Genomic DNA, 16793 nt, shown 5'->3' with positions numbered 1-16793 from the left:
GTCAGTAAAAATCACATTTGTTTAAGCAAGTCAGCCATATCAGATAGGTTTTTTAAAAGGCAGTAAATGAGGCAGTAAATCAGTAAATTAGAAATTGTTTCGCTGCCAGACAAGGTTTCCCTGATAGCCAGGTGTAGCAGTGGGAAGGTGTTTGGACTGCTGTTGGGACTCTGCTGTTGGGACAGCTTTATGTAGGCCCTAACAGTTTGTGGGCACTATTTGTCACCGTTATAGTGCAATATGTAATGTATTGTTTAGTGTTGTGTTGTGTTGTGTTGTGTAGTGGCATTGCTGGCATTCATCCACCCAATCTTTTTTGTTTTTTGCCCTACCAAGATGTACATGCTAAAATCCGGTGGTGGTAAAAAAAAAATGTGTCATACTTGAGTAAAAGTAAAGATACCTTAATAGAAAATGACTGCAGTAAGAGTGAAAGTCATTCAGTAAAATACTACTAAGTATTTGGTTTTAAATATACAGTACCAGTCAAAAGTTTGGACACACCTACTCATTCAAGGGTTTTTCTTTATTTTTTATATTTTCTCCATTGTAGAATAATAGTGAATAATATAGTGAAGGGTGGCTACTTTGAATAATCTCAAATCTCAAATATATTTAGATTTGTTTAACACTTTTTTTGGTTACTACATGATTCCATGTGTTATTCCATAGTTATATAATGATTTTCCAACAGTTTTGAAGGAGTTCCCACATATGCTGAGCACTTGCTGGCTGCTTTTCCTTCACTCTGCAGATGGGATGGTGTATCGCTGCAGAAGGCTGTGGTAGCCATGCTGGTCAAGTGTGCCTTGAATTCTAAATAAATCACAGACAGTGTCACCAGTAAAGCACCCCCACACCATCACACCTCCTCCTCCATGCTTCACGGTGGGAACCACACATGCGGAGATCATCCGTCTCACAAAGACACGGCGGTTGGAACCAAAAATCTCAAATGTGGACTCAACAGACAGATTTCCACCGCTCAAATATTAATTGTTTGCGTTTCTTGGCTCAAGTAAGTCTCTTCTTCTTATTAGTGTCTTTTAATAGTGGTTTCTTTGCAGCAATTTGACCATGAAGGCCTGATTCACGCAGTCTCCTCTGAACAGTTGATGTTGAGATGTGTCTGTTACTTGAACTCTGTGAAGCATTTATGTGGGCTGCAATCTGAGGTGCAGTTAACTCTAACCTATTCTCTGCAGCAGAGGTAACTCTGGGTCTTCATTTCCTGTGGCGGTCCTCATGAGAGACAATTTCATCATAGCGCTTGATGGTTTTTTCAACTGCACTTAAAGTAACTTCAAAAGTTCTTGAAATTTTCCAGATTGACTGACCTTCATGTCTTAATGTAATGATGGACTGTCGTTTTTCTTTGCTTATTTGAGCTGTTCTTGCCATAATATGGACATCTTCTCTATACCAACCCAACCTTGTCACAACAGATCGGATTGGCTGAAACACATTATGGAAAGAAATTCCGCAATTTTTAACAAGGCCACCTGTTAATTGAAGTGCATTCCAGGTGACTACCTCATGAAGTTGGTTGAGAGAATGCCAAGAGTCTGCAAAGCTGTCATCAAAGCAAAGGGTGGCTACTTGGAAGAATGTCAAATCTCAAATATATTTTGATTTGTTTAACCATTTTTGGTTACTACATAATTCCTTATCTGCTATTTCATAGTTTTGATGTCTTCACTATTATTCTAAAATGTAGAAAATAGTGAAAATAAAGAAAAACCCTGGACTGAATAGGTGTATCCAAAGATTTGACTGGTACTGTACTTACGTATCAAAAGTAACTGTAGTTGCTCAAATATACTTAACTACTTAACTATCAAAAGGAAAAGGAAAAGTTTGAATAATAAAGAAAATCCTTATATTAAGCAAACCAGACGGCACAATTTTTTACATTTATTTTTATTTACAGATAGCCAGGGTCACTAAACCAACACTCAGACATTGTTTACAAAGCAATTGTGTTTAGTGAGTCCGACAGATCAGAGGCAGTAGGGATGACCAGGGATGTTCTCTTGATAAGTGTGTGAATTTGACTAAGCAGTCAAAATGTAACGAGTACTTTTGGGTGTCAGGGAAAATGTATAGAGTAAAAAGTACCACAATTTCTTTAGGAATGCAGTGAAGAAAATTTGGTAAAAAATATAAATAGTAAAGGAAAGTACACATTCCCCCAAAAAACGATTTTATTCTTAAAGTACTTTAGGCCACTGCTAAAATCGCCACTGGTCTTGTGTAAACATACCAAACATATATAACGTACTAATTTGAATGTCTGGGATTTACTTTTAATATGTTACGTCTGGTCTATGATAATAGTCTGGTCTTTGATAGCACAGATCAAAAATCATGAGAGAAAGAGTACTCAAAGATAGTCGGGTCCTTTTGGCTATTGTGGACTCAATACACTTTTCCTCCAGATATTTTAGTATTGAATATAAATCGACTCCTAATAGGCCTAATCTTTCAACAATTGTACTATTGATTTAAAATGAAAAGCTTAACTTACCTTTGTCTGTCAATGTCACTCTAGGTTTGTGGGAAACGTCCGAAGCTTTCACCGAAAAAAATAGTCCTAAAAAGACAGCAAAGAGCGCGAGCAGACTCATGCTTTTCTGAGTCTTGGTTCTCGGCAATGAATTACTTGAAACTGTAGTAGCGTTAATTTTAGGCATATAACACGAGGGTGAGGTCTATACAGTCTGGTCTTCCATTTAGTCTTGTCTTTAATCTTCAATCAAGTACAGTAGCCTTAATTGTTCGGTAGTGAGACAGACTCCACTCAGTAATATTTTTGGATAGACCACGCACTTGATTTGTCTCTTCCGTCACGCAAAGCATGTATGTAGTCTAAATTCAGAGAAGGCGAGACTAGTCTAGACTAAACAGTACCCTCTCTCTTCCGAACCCAGGTTTAAAACATGAATTTAATCGGATCAAATCTTAATCAAGTTTTAAAAGGATCCGCCCCTTTTGAAAATCCTAAAATGACATACTCAAATCTAACTACCTGCTCAAGACCTGAAGCAATATGCATATTCTTGATACCATTTGAAAGGAAACACTTTGAAGTTTGTGGAAATGCTAAATTAATGTTGGAGAATATAAAACATTATATCTGGTAAAAGATAATACAAAGAAAAAAACATGTGTTTTTTGTGTATTCTTTTGTACCATCATCTTTGAAATGCAAGAGAAAGGCCATCATGTATTATTCCAGCCCAAAGTTATAGGCTGATCCAATGAACCATCGTATTTCTGTTCAAAATATTGTGTCAAGACTGTCCAAATGTGCCTAATTGGTTTATTACAGTTTTTCTCAATTGCTTTTTCTCAATTGCTAAAACACTAAAACCCATTGGCTGAACAAAGTTCTCAGTTGCCTGGACTCATTTAGCTAATTATGCAGTCTGTTGTCAATACCTTAAACCATTTCACATGGTAAAACACAAATTTGCAGATCTTACTTAGACTTTTCAGCAAAACTCTAAACACATTCTCATTCTCAAAACACATTCTGCACTCTAATGCACATGTCATCCATACTGGTAAACACAAGTGGCAACAATCAAATACAAATAGAGAAGACATGTCATTGATTGAACACAACCACTCAAAATTGATTTAACCTGTTTCAAATGATGCGTCACAACCAATATAAGCCAGTTCAGAGAGCAAACAGGTTGTTGAAGGTGGAAAGAAGAAAGTCTGAGAATGGATAGAAGAAACAATGTGAGAGGACAAGTGCGTATGCGAGGTGGGTGACGAGGGGGAAGAGGAAGAGGAGGGCAAGAAAGAGGAAGAGGAGGACGAAGAGGAAGAGGAAGACAAAGAGTGGAAATATCTGATGAAATTCGAGCAACAGTTATAGACCATGTTCTTGTCCATGGACTGACAATGAAGGAAGCAGGACTTAGAGTGCAACCCAATTTGAGCCGATTTTCTGTGTCCACCATAGTAAGGACATTCAGAGAAGAGAACAAGTACAGGATACTACTTTATTTTTGAAATTGCAAATTCACTGTACTACACTATAAGCAGCTGTTTCAATAGACATTTGTAAAGTTAATCACTCTATGTATTGTACTGCATGAATATGTTTTGTAACTGCACAACTACTTTTTGTAGAATTGCAAGGCTGCCACATGCAGGTGTAAAGGACAGCTATATTCACTTGGGAGCAAGAGGCCGTTATAGTTGGCATGGTCCTTCAAGATAATACAATACGACTCAGAGAAATCTAGGAACGAGTGATACAAGACAACACACACTTCCAGGAAATTGACAGTGTGAGCATTTCCACAATTGGCCGTTCATCTTTGTCGATGAAGCAGGCTTCAATCTAACAAAGAGGAGAAGGAGAGGCCGAAACATGATTGGACAGCGGGCCTTTATTGAAGTCCCTGGTCAACGTGGTGGCAATGTCACAATCTGTGCTGCTATCAGCAACCATGGAGTTCTACATCACCATGTTACACTCGGGCCATATAACACCAGGCACCTTCTAAGATTTATTGCCAATCTAAGAGATATTTTATTTGAGCAGCAGGTTAAAGAGCAGCAGGGTCAAGAGCTAAATGAGAATCCCATTCCCACCTATGTGATAGTGTGGGACAATGTCAGTTTCCACCGAGCTGCTCAGGTAAGGGAATGGTTTAACATCAATGGGCAGTTTATGAACTTGTACCTCCCTCCATACTCGCCTTTCCTGAATCCGATTGAGGAGTTTTTCTCCTCTTGGAGATGGAAAGTGTATGATAGACAACCGTATACCAGAGTAAAATCTGCTGCAAGCCATGGATGTAGCCTGTGGTGATATAGGTGAGGAATCATGTCAGGGCTGGATACGGCACACAAGAGGCTTCTTCCCCCGTTACCTCAGGAGGGCCAATTTTGCTTGTGATGTCGACAAAGTGCTATGGCTTGACCCAGCCCAAAGACAAGAAGAAGCACATTGATCACATGTTTACACCTTTTTTGTCCCTTTTAGTATTGTATACTGTAGTACAGTGCATTGTAGGCTGTATACTGTACAATGGACAAATTGTATGGCCCTGAACATTGTGCTTTCCATTTATTAACAGTACTGACTGCTCAATAGATTTTGACTGGTTGCAGGTTCATATCAACAAAGAACAAGAATTACAGTATCACAGAGACAAAGGACAAGTTTGTGAGATGCAGGGTACAGTACTGTAAAAATAGGGGTACAAGGAGGAGGAAGAACAAAAAACAAAATTGCAAAGAGCAAAGCAGAGTAGTAATTTCTGATCAATTTTGAGCTACTATGATAGAACATGTTTTCGTTCATTGAAAAGACAATGACGGAAAAATGAAAAAAAAAATGATTCAAAATGTACTTCTCCCTGAGAATTGTATGTTTTGAACAATGTGTTTTCTATTTTTCGGTGTGTTGTTTACTGACTGCTTGAGAGTGTAAATCATTTTGATCACTTTGTTTATGATTTGAGAGCAGTGTTTGATTTTGAACACAGGTAAAACTGTTTTGAGGCGAATGTTTCATTTTGCGAGAGGAGTCGGAGGTTATGTAAATAGTGCCTGAAGATGAGGTTTTGTGTTTAATGTTTTCAGGAAATGGAGCAAGGTTTCAGAAATGGTGTTTTAGCAATTGAGAAAAACTGTAATACATAATACATGTAATAAGTTCATAACTGTGCACTCTCCTCAAACAATAGCATGGCATTCTTTCACTGTAATAGCTACTGTAAATTGGACAGTGCAGTTAGATTAACACGCATTTAAGCTTTCTGACAATGTCAGATATGCCTATGTCCTGGGAAATGTTCTTGTTACTTACAACCTAATGCTAATCACATTACCCTACGTTAGCTCAACTGTCCTGCGGGGAATCCACCGAACATGTAGAGGTTAAACTGGAAAAATTAGCTGAGCTGTCATCAAAAGCCAAGTGGTTTTGGGCTACATTCATAGCACAGGATCATGATGAGCCCATTTGTCCTTTTAGTGCAATATACAGGTAGGTGTAGTAAACTATACTAAACAAAAATATAAACGCACCATGCAACAATTTCAAAGATTTTACTGAGTTACAGTTCATAGAAGGAAATCAAATCAAATTGTATTTGTCACATGCGATGAATACAACAGGTGTAGACCTTAACAGTGAAATGCTTACTTACAAGCCCTAACCAACAATGCAGTTTTAAAAAACTAGAACATTTTTAGAAAAAAAGAATAAGAAATAAAGGTAACCAATAATTAAAGAACAGCAGTAAAATAACAATAGCAGAGCTATATACAGGGGGTACTGGTAGAGTCAATGTGCAGGGGCACCGGTTAGTCGAGGTCAATGAGGTAATATGCACATGTAGGTAGAGTTATTAAAGTGACTATGCATAGATAATAACAGAGGGTAGCACCAGTGTAAAAGAAGGGGGGTCAATGCATGTAGTCTGGGTAGCAATTTGATTAGATGTTCTGGGTAGCCATTTGATTAGATGTTCTGGGTAGCCATTTGATTAGATGTTCTGGGTAGCCATTTGATTAGATGTTCTGGGTAGCCATTTGATTAGATGGGGGTAGAAGCTGTTTAGAAGCAACTTGGACCTAGACTTAGCACTCCAGTACCCCTTGCTATGCGGTAGCAAAGTGAACAGTCCATGACTAGGGTTGCCGGAGTCTTTGACTATTTTTAGGGCCTTCCTCTGACACCGCCTGGTATAGAGGTCCTGGATGGCAGGAAGCTTGGCCCTAGTGATGTATTGGGCCGTACGCACTACCCTCTGTAGTGCCTTGCAGTCGGAGGCTGAGCAATTCCCGTACCATGCAGTGATGCAACCAGTAAGGATGCTCTCGATGTTGCAGCTGTAGAACCTTTTGAGGATCTCAGGACCCAAGCCAAATCTTTTCAGTCTCCTGAGGGGGAATAGGTTTTGTCGTGCCCTCTTCATGACTGTCTTGGTGTGCTTGGACCATGTTAGTTTGTTGGCGATGTGGACACCAAGGAACTTGAAGCTCTCAATCTGCTCCACTACAGCCCCGTCGATGAGAATGGGGGCGTGCTCGGTCCTCCTTTTCCTGTAGTCCACAATCATCTCCTTTGTCTTGATCACGTTGAGGGAGAGGTTGTTGTCCTGGCACCACATGGCCAGGTCTCTGACCTGCTCCCTATAGGATGTCTCATTGTTGTCAGTGATCAGGCCTACCACTGTTGTGTTATTGGTAAACTTAATGATGGTGTTGGAGTCGTGCCTGGCCGTGCAGTTATGTGTGAACAGGGAGTACGCACCCCTGAGGGGCCCCTGCGTTGAGGATCAGCGTGGCGGATATTTTGTTTCCTACCCTTACCACCTGGGGGCGGCCCATCAGGAAGTCCCGGATCCAGAGGGAGGTGTTTAGTCCCAGGGTCCTTAGTTTATTGATGAGCTTTGAAGGCACTATGGTGTTAAACGCTGAGCTGTAGTCAATGAATAGCATTCTCACAGTCAATTTAAAAAATATATTAGGCCCTAATCTATGGATTTAACATGACTGGGCAGGGGCAAAGCCAATCAGAATGAGTTTTTCCCCACAAAAGGGATTTTGAGTGGCATTTTATTGTACCCAGCACAAGGTGCACCTGTGTAATGATCATGCTGTTTAATCAGTTTCTTGATATGCCACACCTGTCAGGTAGATGGATTATCTTGGCAAAGGAGAAATGTTCACTAACAGGAACGTAAACACATTTTTGCATCAAATATTCTTTTTGTGCACATGTAAAACTTCCGTGATCTTTTATTTCAGCTCATGAAACAGGGGACCAACACTTTACATGTTGCGTTTAAAATTTCATTCAATATAATAAAGTCCTGCTTTTGTGTTTGCCATAAGTGGTGCAATGGATGGCTCCTGAAAGAGGGAAAAGCAGACATTACTAGCTTATGTTATCATCACAACTCTCAGAATCACATCCTTTTTTGGCAGATTATACCCAGGGGAAAAAATGATTGGTTATCCATCAAATAATCTGTGTCATATACAGTAGTAATCATGTAAATAGGCTACATTTCAACAGCTCAGACCATATCACACTGCCAAAAATTTGCAGATGCAGCACAATGAACTATAGATGTAAAAGTTATGTGGGTCTCAGCTTGTTATAGAGAAGAATCACATGTTGATCATCATATCTTTCCAAAGGCACATGACAAGATGAATAAGAGCAGATTGATGTGCTTTCATGACACAGATGTTTTCATGGAGGCACAGCCTTACTCAAACTAGTGGTGTGAATTTGTGCATAGGGCTGGTACAATAATCATATAATCGTGTAACAGACAACTCTGAACAAATTATGGATAATAACCATGAACTAAAAAAATAATCGTCATATACACTGCTCAAAACAATAAAGGGAACACTTACAACACAATGTATCTCCAAGTCAATCACACTTCTGTGAAATCAAACTGTCCACTTAGGAAGCAACAGTGATTGACAATACATTTCACATGCTGTTGTGCAATTGGAAGAGACAACAGGTGGAAATTATAGGCAATTGGCAAGACACCCACAATAAAGGAGTGGTTCTGCAGGTGGTGACCACAGACCACTTCTCAGTTCCTTTGCTTCCTGGCTGATGTTTTGGTCACTTTTGAATGCTGGCGGTACTTTCACTCTAGTGGTAGCATGAGACGGAGTCTACAACCCACACAAGTGGCTCAGGTAGTGCAGCTCATCCAAGGTGGCACATCAATGCGAGCTGTGGCAAGAAGCTTTGCTGTGTCTGTCAGCGTAGTGTCCAGAGCATGGAGGCGCTACCAGGAAACAGGCCAGTACATCAGGAGACGTGGAGGAGGCCGTAGGAGGGCAACAACCCAGCAGCAAGACCGCTACCTCCGCCTTTGTGCAAGGAGGAGCAGGAGGAGCACTGCCAGAGCCCTGCAAAATTACCTCCAGCAGGCCACAAATGTGCATGTGCCTGCTCAAACGGTCAGAAACAGACTCCATGAGGGTGGTATGAGGGCCCGACTTCCACAGGTGGGGGTTGTGCTTACAGCCCAACACCGTGCAGGACGTTTGGCATTTGCCAGAGAACACCAAGATTGGCAAATTCACCACTGGCGCCCTGTGCTCTTCACAGATGAAAGCAGGTTCACACTGAGCACATGTGACAGACGTGACAGAGTCTGGAGACGCCGTGGAGAACGTTCTGCTGCCTGCAACATCCTCCAGCATGACCGGTTTGGCGGTGGGTCAGTCATGGTGTGGGGTGGCATTTCTTTGGGGGGCTGCTCAGCCCTCCATGTGCTCGCCAGAGGAAGCCTGACTGCCATTAGGTACTGAGATGAGATCCTCAGACCCCTTGTGAGACCATATGCTGGTGCGGTTGGCCCTGGGTTCCTCCTAATGCAAGACAATGCTAGACCTCATGTGGCTGGAGTGTGTCAGCAGTTCCTGCAAAAGGAAGGCATTGATGCTATGGACTGGCCCACCCATTCCCCAGACCTGAATCCAATTGAGCACATCTGGGACATCATGTCTCGCTCCATCCACCACAGACTGTCCAGGAGTTGGCGGATGCTTTAGTACAGGTCTGGGAGGAGATCCCTCAGGAGACCATTCGCCACCTCATCAGGAGCATGCCCAGGCGTTGTAGGGAGGTCATACAGGCACGTGGAGGCCACACACACTACTGAGCCCCATTTTGACTTGTTTTAAGGACATTACATCAAAGTTGGATCAGCCTGTAGTGTGGTTTTCCACTTTAATTTTGAGTGTGACTCCAAATCCAGACCTCCATGGGTTGATAAATTTGATTTCCATTGATAATTTTTGTGTGATTTTGTTGTCAGCACATTCAACTATGTAGAGAAAAAAGTATTTATTAAGAATATTTCATTCATTCAGATCTAGGATGTGTTATTTTAGTGTTCCCTTTATTTTTTTGAGCAGTGTATTTTAATACATACATTTTAGGAGTCAATATAAACCCTTTTTCAGGACCCTGTCTTTCAAAGATAATTCGTAAAAAGTCCAAATAACTTCACAGATCTTCATTGTAAAGGGTTTAAACACTGTTTCCCATGCTTGTTCAATGAACCATAAACAATTAATGAACATGCACCTGTGGAACGGTCGTTAAGACACTAACAGCTTAGGCAATTAAGGTCAGAGTTATGGAAATTTAGGATGCTAAAGAGGCCTTTCTACTGACTCTGAAAAACACTGAAAGAAAGATGCCCAGGGTCCCTGTTTATCTGCGTGAAAGAGCCTTAGGCATGCTGCATGAGGCATGAGGACCACAGATGTGGCCAGGGAAATAAAATGCAATGTCTGTACAGCGAGACGCCTAAGACAGCGCTACAGGGAGACAGAACGTACAGCTGATCGTCCTTGCAGTGGCAGACCATGTGTAACAACACCTGCACAGGATCGGTACATCCGAACATCCCACCTGCAGGACATGTACAGGATGACAACAACAACTGCTCGAGTTACACCAGGAACGCACAATCTCTCCATCAGTGCTCAGACTGTCTGCAATAGGCTGAGAGAGGCTGGACTGAGGGCTTGTAGGCCTGTTATATGGCAGGTCCTCACCAGACATCACCGACAACAACGTCGCCTATGGGCACAAACTCACCGTCGCTGGAACAGACAGGACTGGCAAAAAGTGCTCTTCTCTGACGAGTCACGGTTTTGTCTCACCAGGGGTGATGGTCGGATTTGCGTTTATCGTTGAAGGAATGAGCTTTACACCAAGGTCTGTACTCTGGAGCGGGATCAATTTGGAAGTGGAGGGTCCGTCATGGTCTGGGCGGTGTGTCACAGCATCATCGGACTGAGCTTGTTGTCATTGCAGGAAATCTCAATGCTTTGCATTACAGGGGCGACATCCTCCTCCTTCATGTGTTACCCTTCCGGCAGGCTCATCCTGACATGACCCTCCAGCATGACAATGCCACCAGCCATACTGCTTGTTCTGTTCGTGAGTTCCTGCAAGACAGGGATGTCCGTGTCTGGGACCTGTTGATTCGGAGAGTGAGGGCTAGGGCCATTCCCCCCAGAAATGTCAGGGAAATTGCAGGTGCCTTGGTGGAAGAGTGGGACAACATCTCACAGCAAGAACTGACAAATCTGGTGCAGTCCATGAGGAGGAGATGCACTGCAGTACTTAATCAGCTGGTGGCCACACCAGATACTGACTGTTACTTTTGATTTTGACCCCTCCTTTGTTCAGGGACACATTATTCCATTTCTATTCCATGTCTGTGGAACTTGTTCAGTTTATGTCTCAGTTCATACAAATATTTACACATGTTAAGCTTGTTGAAATGCAGTTGACAGTGAGAGGACATTTCTTTTTTTTGCTGAGTTGAGTTTACCCAATCATCATTTCATTGTTTACATATTGAGGATAAAGTTAGTAATCATTTTAGGAGGAAAAAGGCACGGGCGGGAGGAGAAGCTTAATTTCCAAAAGTTCCAAGCGGTCAAAACCATCCATTTGGTAACACTACCTTTGAAGCAGTCCTTAATACAGTGTAATTACTCTGTATCAAGTATTGTTGCTAAGTGTAACAACTAGTTACAGTGTAATAACAACATGTACCTGATAGTAATTGCGCTCGGTAATTACAGATGTGTAACAATAAATGCTTGTTACCATGATTGCTACAAATGGGCATGTTTCCACTAAATTCACCAACTTATTGTTTCGCTTCTTCTCAGCTGCAATGAATTCATGAACAACTGTGACAAAGGTTGGGGTCCCTTGTGGATGTGTTGGGTGTCTGAGAGATTTGCATAGATCCACACTGCGCTATCCCATCTGGACAAGAGGAATACCCATGTAAGAATGCTGTTCTTTGACTATAGCTCAGCCTTTAACACCATAATACCCTCCAATTCATCATTAAGCTCGGGGCCCTGGGTCTGACCCCACCCTGGGTCCTAGACTTCCTGACGGGCCACCCCCAGGTGGTGAAGGTAGGAAACAGCAATCTCCACTACACTGATTCTCAACACTGGGGCTCCACAAGGGTGCGTGCTCAGCCCCCTCCTGTACTCCCTGTTCACCCATGACTGCGTGGCCGCGCACACCTCCAACTCAATCATCAAGTTGCAGACAACATAACAATAGTAGGCATGATAAACAACAATGACGAGACAGCCTACAGGGAGGAGGTGAGGGCCCTGCCAGGAAAATAACCTCTCCCTCAACAAAACAAAGGAGCTGATCGTGGACTTCAGGAGACATCAGAGGGAGCACCCCCCTATCCACATCAACGAGACCGCAGTGGAGAAGGTGAAAAGCTTAAACTTCTTTGGCGTACATATCACTGACAATCTGAAATGGTTCACCCACACAGTGTTGTGAAGAAGGCGCAACAGCACCTCTTCAACATCAGGAGGCAGAAGACATTTGGCTTGACCCCTAAAACTCTCAGAAACCTTTACAGATGCACAATTGAGAGCATGCTGTCGGGCTGTATCGCCGCCTGGTATGGCAACTGCACCGCCCACAACCGCATGGCTCTCCAGAGGGAGGTGCGGTCTGCCCAACACATCACCGGGGGCACACTGCCTGCCCTCCAGGACACCTACATCACCCGATGTCACAGGAAGGCCAAAAAGATCATAAAGGGCATCAATCACCTGAGCCACTGCCTGTTCACCCCGCTATCATCCAGAAGGCGAGGTCAGTACAGTTGCATAAAAGCTGGGACCGAGAGAATGAAAAACAGCTTCTATCTCAAGGCCATCAGACTGTTAAATAGCCACCACTAGCCGGCTACCTAATGATAAATGCTCTTCAAATTGTCAATATGAGCATTTTATTTGGTACAGTTATCATTGAAAACAATTACATAAAAAATGCTGTTTGAGTTAAGGGGTTGTGTCCCAATATCTATGTAATTGAACCACTTTTGCAGTAAAATGTTTTTACACAACCATCCATTTCATATATGGGAGACCTTAGAGATATGGATAAACATGGTTGTGCTTTGTTATACTTCGGGTAGGGGTACATGAACATCAATGCGGACTTGCCATTAGTCTATTCAGTCTCCAAAACACACAATTAGCTCATTCCTACCAATGTCACATTGGTGTCAGTCGTTACTATGACAATTTAAGATGGCGCTACTCTGCCACTCATACCTCTAATGAATATTGTTCAAGAAAAAATAGAGATGTTTCTATGTTAAATGCACATGTTTAGTATTAGTGGATTGAATACATCTCTTTGCTTAGCTTTACTTCCTAAAGTGTTTCCATTCCCCTTTAAACAACAATGAGCCTTTTAGTGGGTCAAAGGAGTAAGTGAACCAGTATTTCCTCAGAGGGAAACGTCCATGTTTTTATTTGTTTTTGTTTGGGGGGTAAAATAGTGTTTTTTTACTGATGATCAATAGATAGCAGCATTTTCCCAGCTTAGTGATAACCCTGTATCTCTCAGTTGTTTGACGTTAATTGTACTTGGATAACATGATATAGGTTTGAGGGTTTTCCCCACCTGCAAACATGTTTTTTTTTTAACTGACTATGGACACAATCATTAGAATATATCACTCAGTGTGCCTCCATTTTAAATATAGTGTCATTTGGATCTGGATATAATGTGGAGTGGAATGGAACACCAGTCAGCATAAAGTAGTCCTACAAGATATGAAAGACTTGATATTCTGGTTCATGTTATCACATTCCTATATGTGGACAATACAGAAGACATTGAAATGCAACACCCCCCCCCGCCCCCCCTGTCTTTTTTTACATACACACACAAATTGTATTCCATTACAGTAATTGAGGTGAACACTGAATGCAATCTAAATGCTGGCCATGGGCCAGTGAAGAGTTCACTGCTTCTCTGGCAGTGAGAAAGTGCGTGTGCAGGCAGTTTGCAACAGAGTGAGCATCTCTGCAGTCTGCAGACCAGAACTTGCTAATGGAAGTGACAGCTTGCAGGTCACAAAAGAAAGGGAGGGGGAATTGTGCTGACAGTGTTTGTGTATTTGGCATGGAGTGGGGAGAGTTGGTAGCTGGGACACGACTGCAGTTATGAGAGAAATCTGGCCAGAGATAAAAACTGCAGGACGAACAAACCTCCCTTCCACTGACACTTGGCTCAAAAGTATTGTGCCTACACCACCCCACCAGCCTCCCCCTCTCTGCAAGGGAGAAGGGATTACGGTCCTGGAGAGATTACAGAATAGAACAAGGGTATTGTTGAGAAGTCATCGGGATATCCACATCACATCGCCATAATGGCCCAGAGCACCTGCCACTTCACTGAATGAGCGATCGTTTCAGCTGTGGAATGGAGCAACTCAGCATGGGTCAGCCGAACTAACTGCTTTGTGGACTTTGAAGCGAAGACCAAGTTTGTCATTTTTTGTTGACGCTTGTCAGAGCATAATGTGAGGATTATTGGATCATTCTGTATCACAACCTCTGCATCACTTTTTGCTCTTTTAATGATTATTTTTGTAATTTTAGCCGGGAACCTATATGAGAAAATCCTTGAATACCCTCCAGCTCCTCCAAGCTAAAAGGGGAAAAGGGTGACTACAGGAGTACAGGAGTGAGAGGCTGGAGCTTATACTGTAGGTGTCTGACAGAAATGATCAGAGCTCAACTGGCTGAAGAAGAGGAAGGGGCCTACAGAAGACTTACACAGTGTTACAGAGCTTCCAGAGCTGGCTCCCCGGCAGGTGTCGCCATGCCTTATCACCTGGAGGAAGAGGACCTCAACCAGCCTGTATGGCAGTCTGTACACTTCTTCTGCTGCAAGGGGATGATCGAGGGTGTTGTGGTCCTCCTCTTCATCTGGCTGCTCATACAGGTCCTGTTCACCAAGAACCTGGAAGGTACTGACTCCCTCTCAATAGAGTAATAACGAACAATGGAAATAGTGTTTTTTCTGTAATAGGGAATTATCAATGGAAATAGTTGGTTTTCAGTTCAACATCTGTTTAGAATCTGTTAGTGTTAGTCCTGAACTCATAGCTACATATGCTATGTTTTCATTGGTCTGAGTCTGGAGCAGGACACTTGTTATTTGGCCATTGGCCCAGTTGTACTGCAATGACTTCTAATTGGTCAGCAACAGGCTAGGGTGGGGGGTTATAAATGATATCATGTTTCCTTTGTAATGTGGAGAGAACCACAGGAGAGAATCACGGAGGACAGGGAAGCATGAACATCTACCATCTACTTCCAAGAATAATTGGTCCACTTTGAATAAACCTATTTTCCTCCTCCTGATTTGCTTTGGGGTCTGTGTTATTGAAGAGTAACATCAACTGCTAACAACCCAGACAAAAATGTCACTGAAAAATTATAATCCACATAATAATTCACATTTCCTGTTGCTGACGGATTATTTTCCTGCTATGAGAAACTGGTCAAATTAAGATAGCAGATCTGTAAATCAAGGTTCTCGCAGACAAAGAGGCTATCCTCATTTACACAAGTTAAAGGAATGAGCACGATGAGATTTACAATTTAGATAATATGTACATACATTTTCCAATTGACATTAAATCCTTACCTTACCAATCATTGTGGCTGGCAACACGACATTCTTGCTCTGCAGTTCCTCCAAATTTAAGATGGTGCTGCAGTGGATAGCAGCAATCTGTCTCTGCTCCTTGCTGATATTCTGCATAGCAACAGTGATATGTGATAGACAAGCCTGACTTCTCCCGTCTCTGGACCCCAGGTGACTGACGCCCATATAAGGGAGCAGCTGCCAACCACAGAGTCCGAAAGGAGACATTCTAATGACAAGAGTTCAACAGTAAAATCATATAAGCATATTATGCAGATAAGACATTTTAATTACCTTTGTTACTTTGCTAATTCTGACGTCATAAGAACGCGCAACAGGACATTGTACTGTCTACATTCGGTTTGTTGTTTATATACATATATGAAATTAAATTGATTTTAGTCCGAACTAAAGATTTGTGCTAAGTATTCCACGATGCGGTTAGCCTTTACGGCTGGGACTGCAAGTTTGTGTTCCTTTTTTTTGCGTGGATTCTGCGAGTGCTAGCTGGCTGTACTACAGACACCTGTCGTCGTGTGAAAGACTCATTGTTATCTTTTTGTAAAACAACTGTTTGCAGTAAAGAGCCAATCTGGATACTAAGGAGATCCTGAGGGAAATCAACGAGTACCAACAGCTTTACGCTATGGAGGAACAACATAGACCATCATGGAAAGATCCGACCACCTCACAAAATAACTTTAACCCGACAAAAAAAAGAAAAACAGATTAAACCTGTTGGGGACACCCGTTCCCAGCTGGGACCTCCCCCCCCCCACACCCTCAGCTGGAATGTGGCGCATGGAACGCAAAAATATTCCTAAAAATATTTAACCTCCACACATTAACAAGTCCAATAGCTCAATTGAAAGATAAACAAGTTGTTTATCTACCCAGCAAATCAGATTTCAAAAATGTTTTACGGCGAAAACATAGCACATATTTATGTCAAACCACCACCGCAGACATAGCTCATTTGCATAGCCAAGTAGGAAAGAATTAGCAATCAACAAACGCAGGATTAAAAGAAAAATCATTTCACTAACCTTTTGAAATCTTCATCAGATGACAGTAATATAACATGTTACACAGTACATTCATTTTTTTCAATAATCTGCAATATATATCCATAAATCTCTGTTTACAATGACGCATCGTTCAAAAAATGCTACTAAAATGTCAGGAGAAATGACGATATCTCCGGCAGATAACGTCAGCTAACAAGGAATACACATCATAAACTTTGACTAAA

At 42.0% G+C, this 16793-nt stretch overlaps 1 protein-coding gene across 2 annotated transcripts in view; it reads right to left on the bottom strand.

The window, feature by feature from the left end:
- The window catches only part of LOC124033125 (semaphorin-7A-like), a 38106-nt gene extending 35192 nt beyond the window's left edge, over nucleotides 1-2914 (bottom strand). For both annotated transcript variants that reach the window (XM_046345065.1, XM_046345066.1), the window contains exon 1: nucleotides 2528-2914. In XM_046345065.1, coding sequence (XP_046201021.1) covers nucleotides 2528-2693 — 166 coding nt within the window. In that variant the 5' untranslated portion in view covers nucleotides 2694-2914. The remainder of the gene's footprint in view (nucleotides 1-2527) is intronic.
- Between the last annotated feature and the right edge of the window lie 13879 nt (nucleotides 2915-16793).

The sequence above is a fragment of the Oncorhynchus gorbuscha genome, linkage group LG04 (assembly GCF_021184085.1).
Source record: "Oncorhynchus gorbuscha isolate QuinsamMale2020 ecotype Even-year linkage group LG04, OgorEven_v1.0, whole genome shotgun sequence".
In the NCBI taxonomy this organism is placed as follows: Eukaryota; Metazoa; Chordata; class Actinopteri; order Salmoniformes; family Salmonidae; genus Oncorhynchus; species Oncorhynchus gorbuscha.
The sequence above is the reverse complement of the archived record's forward strand: the minus strand, read 5'-3'. Positions and strand labels throughout refer to the sequence as shown.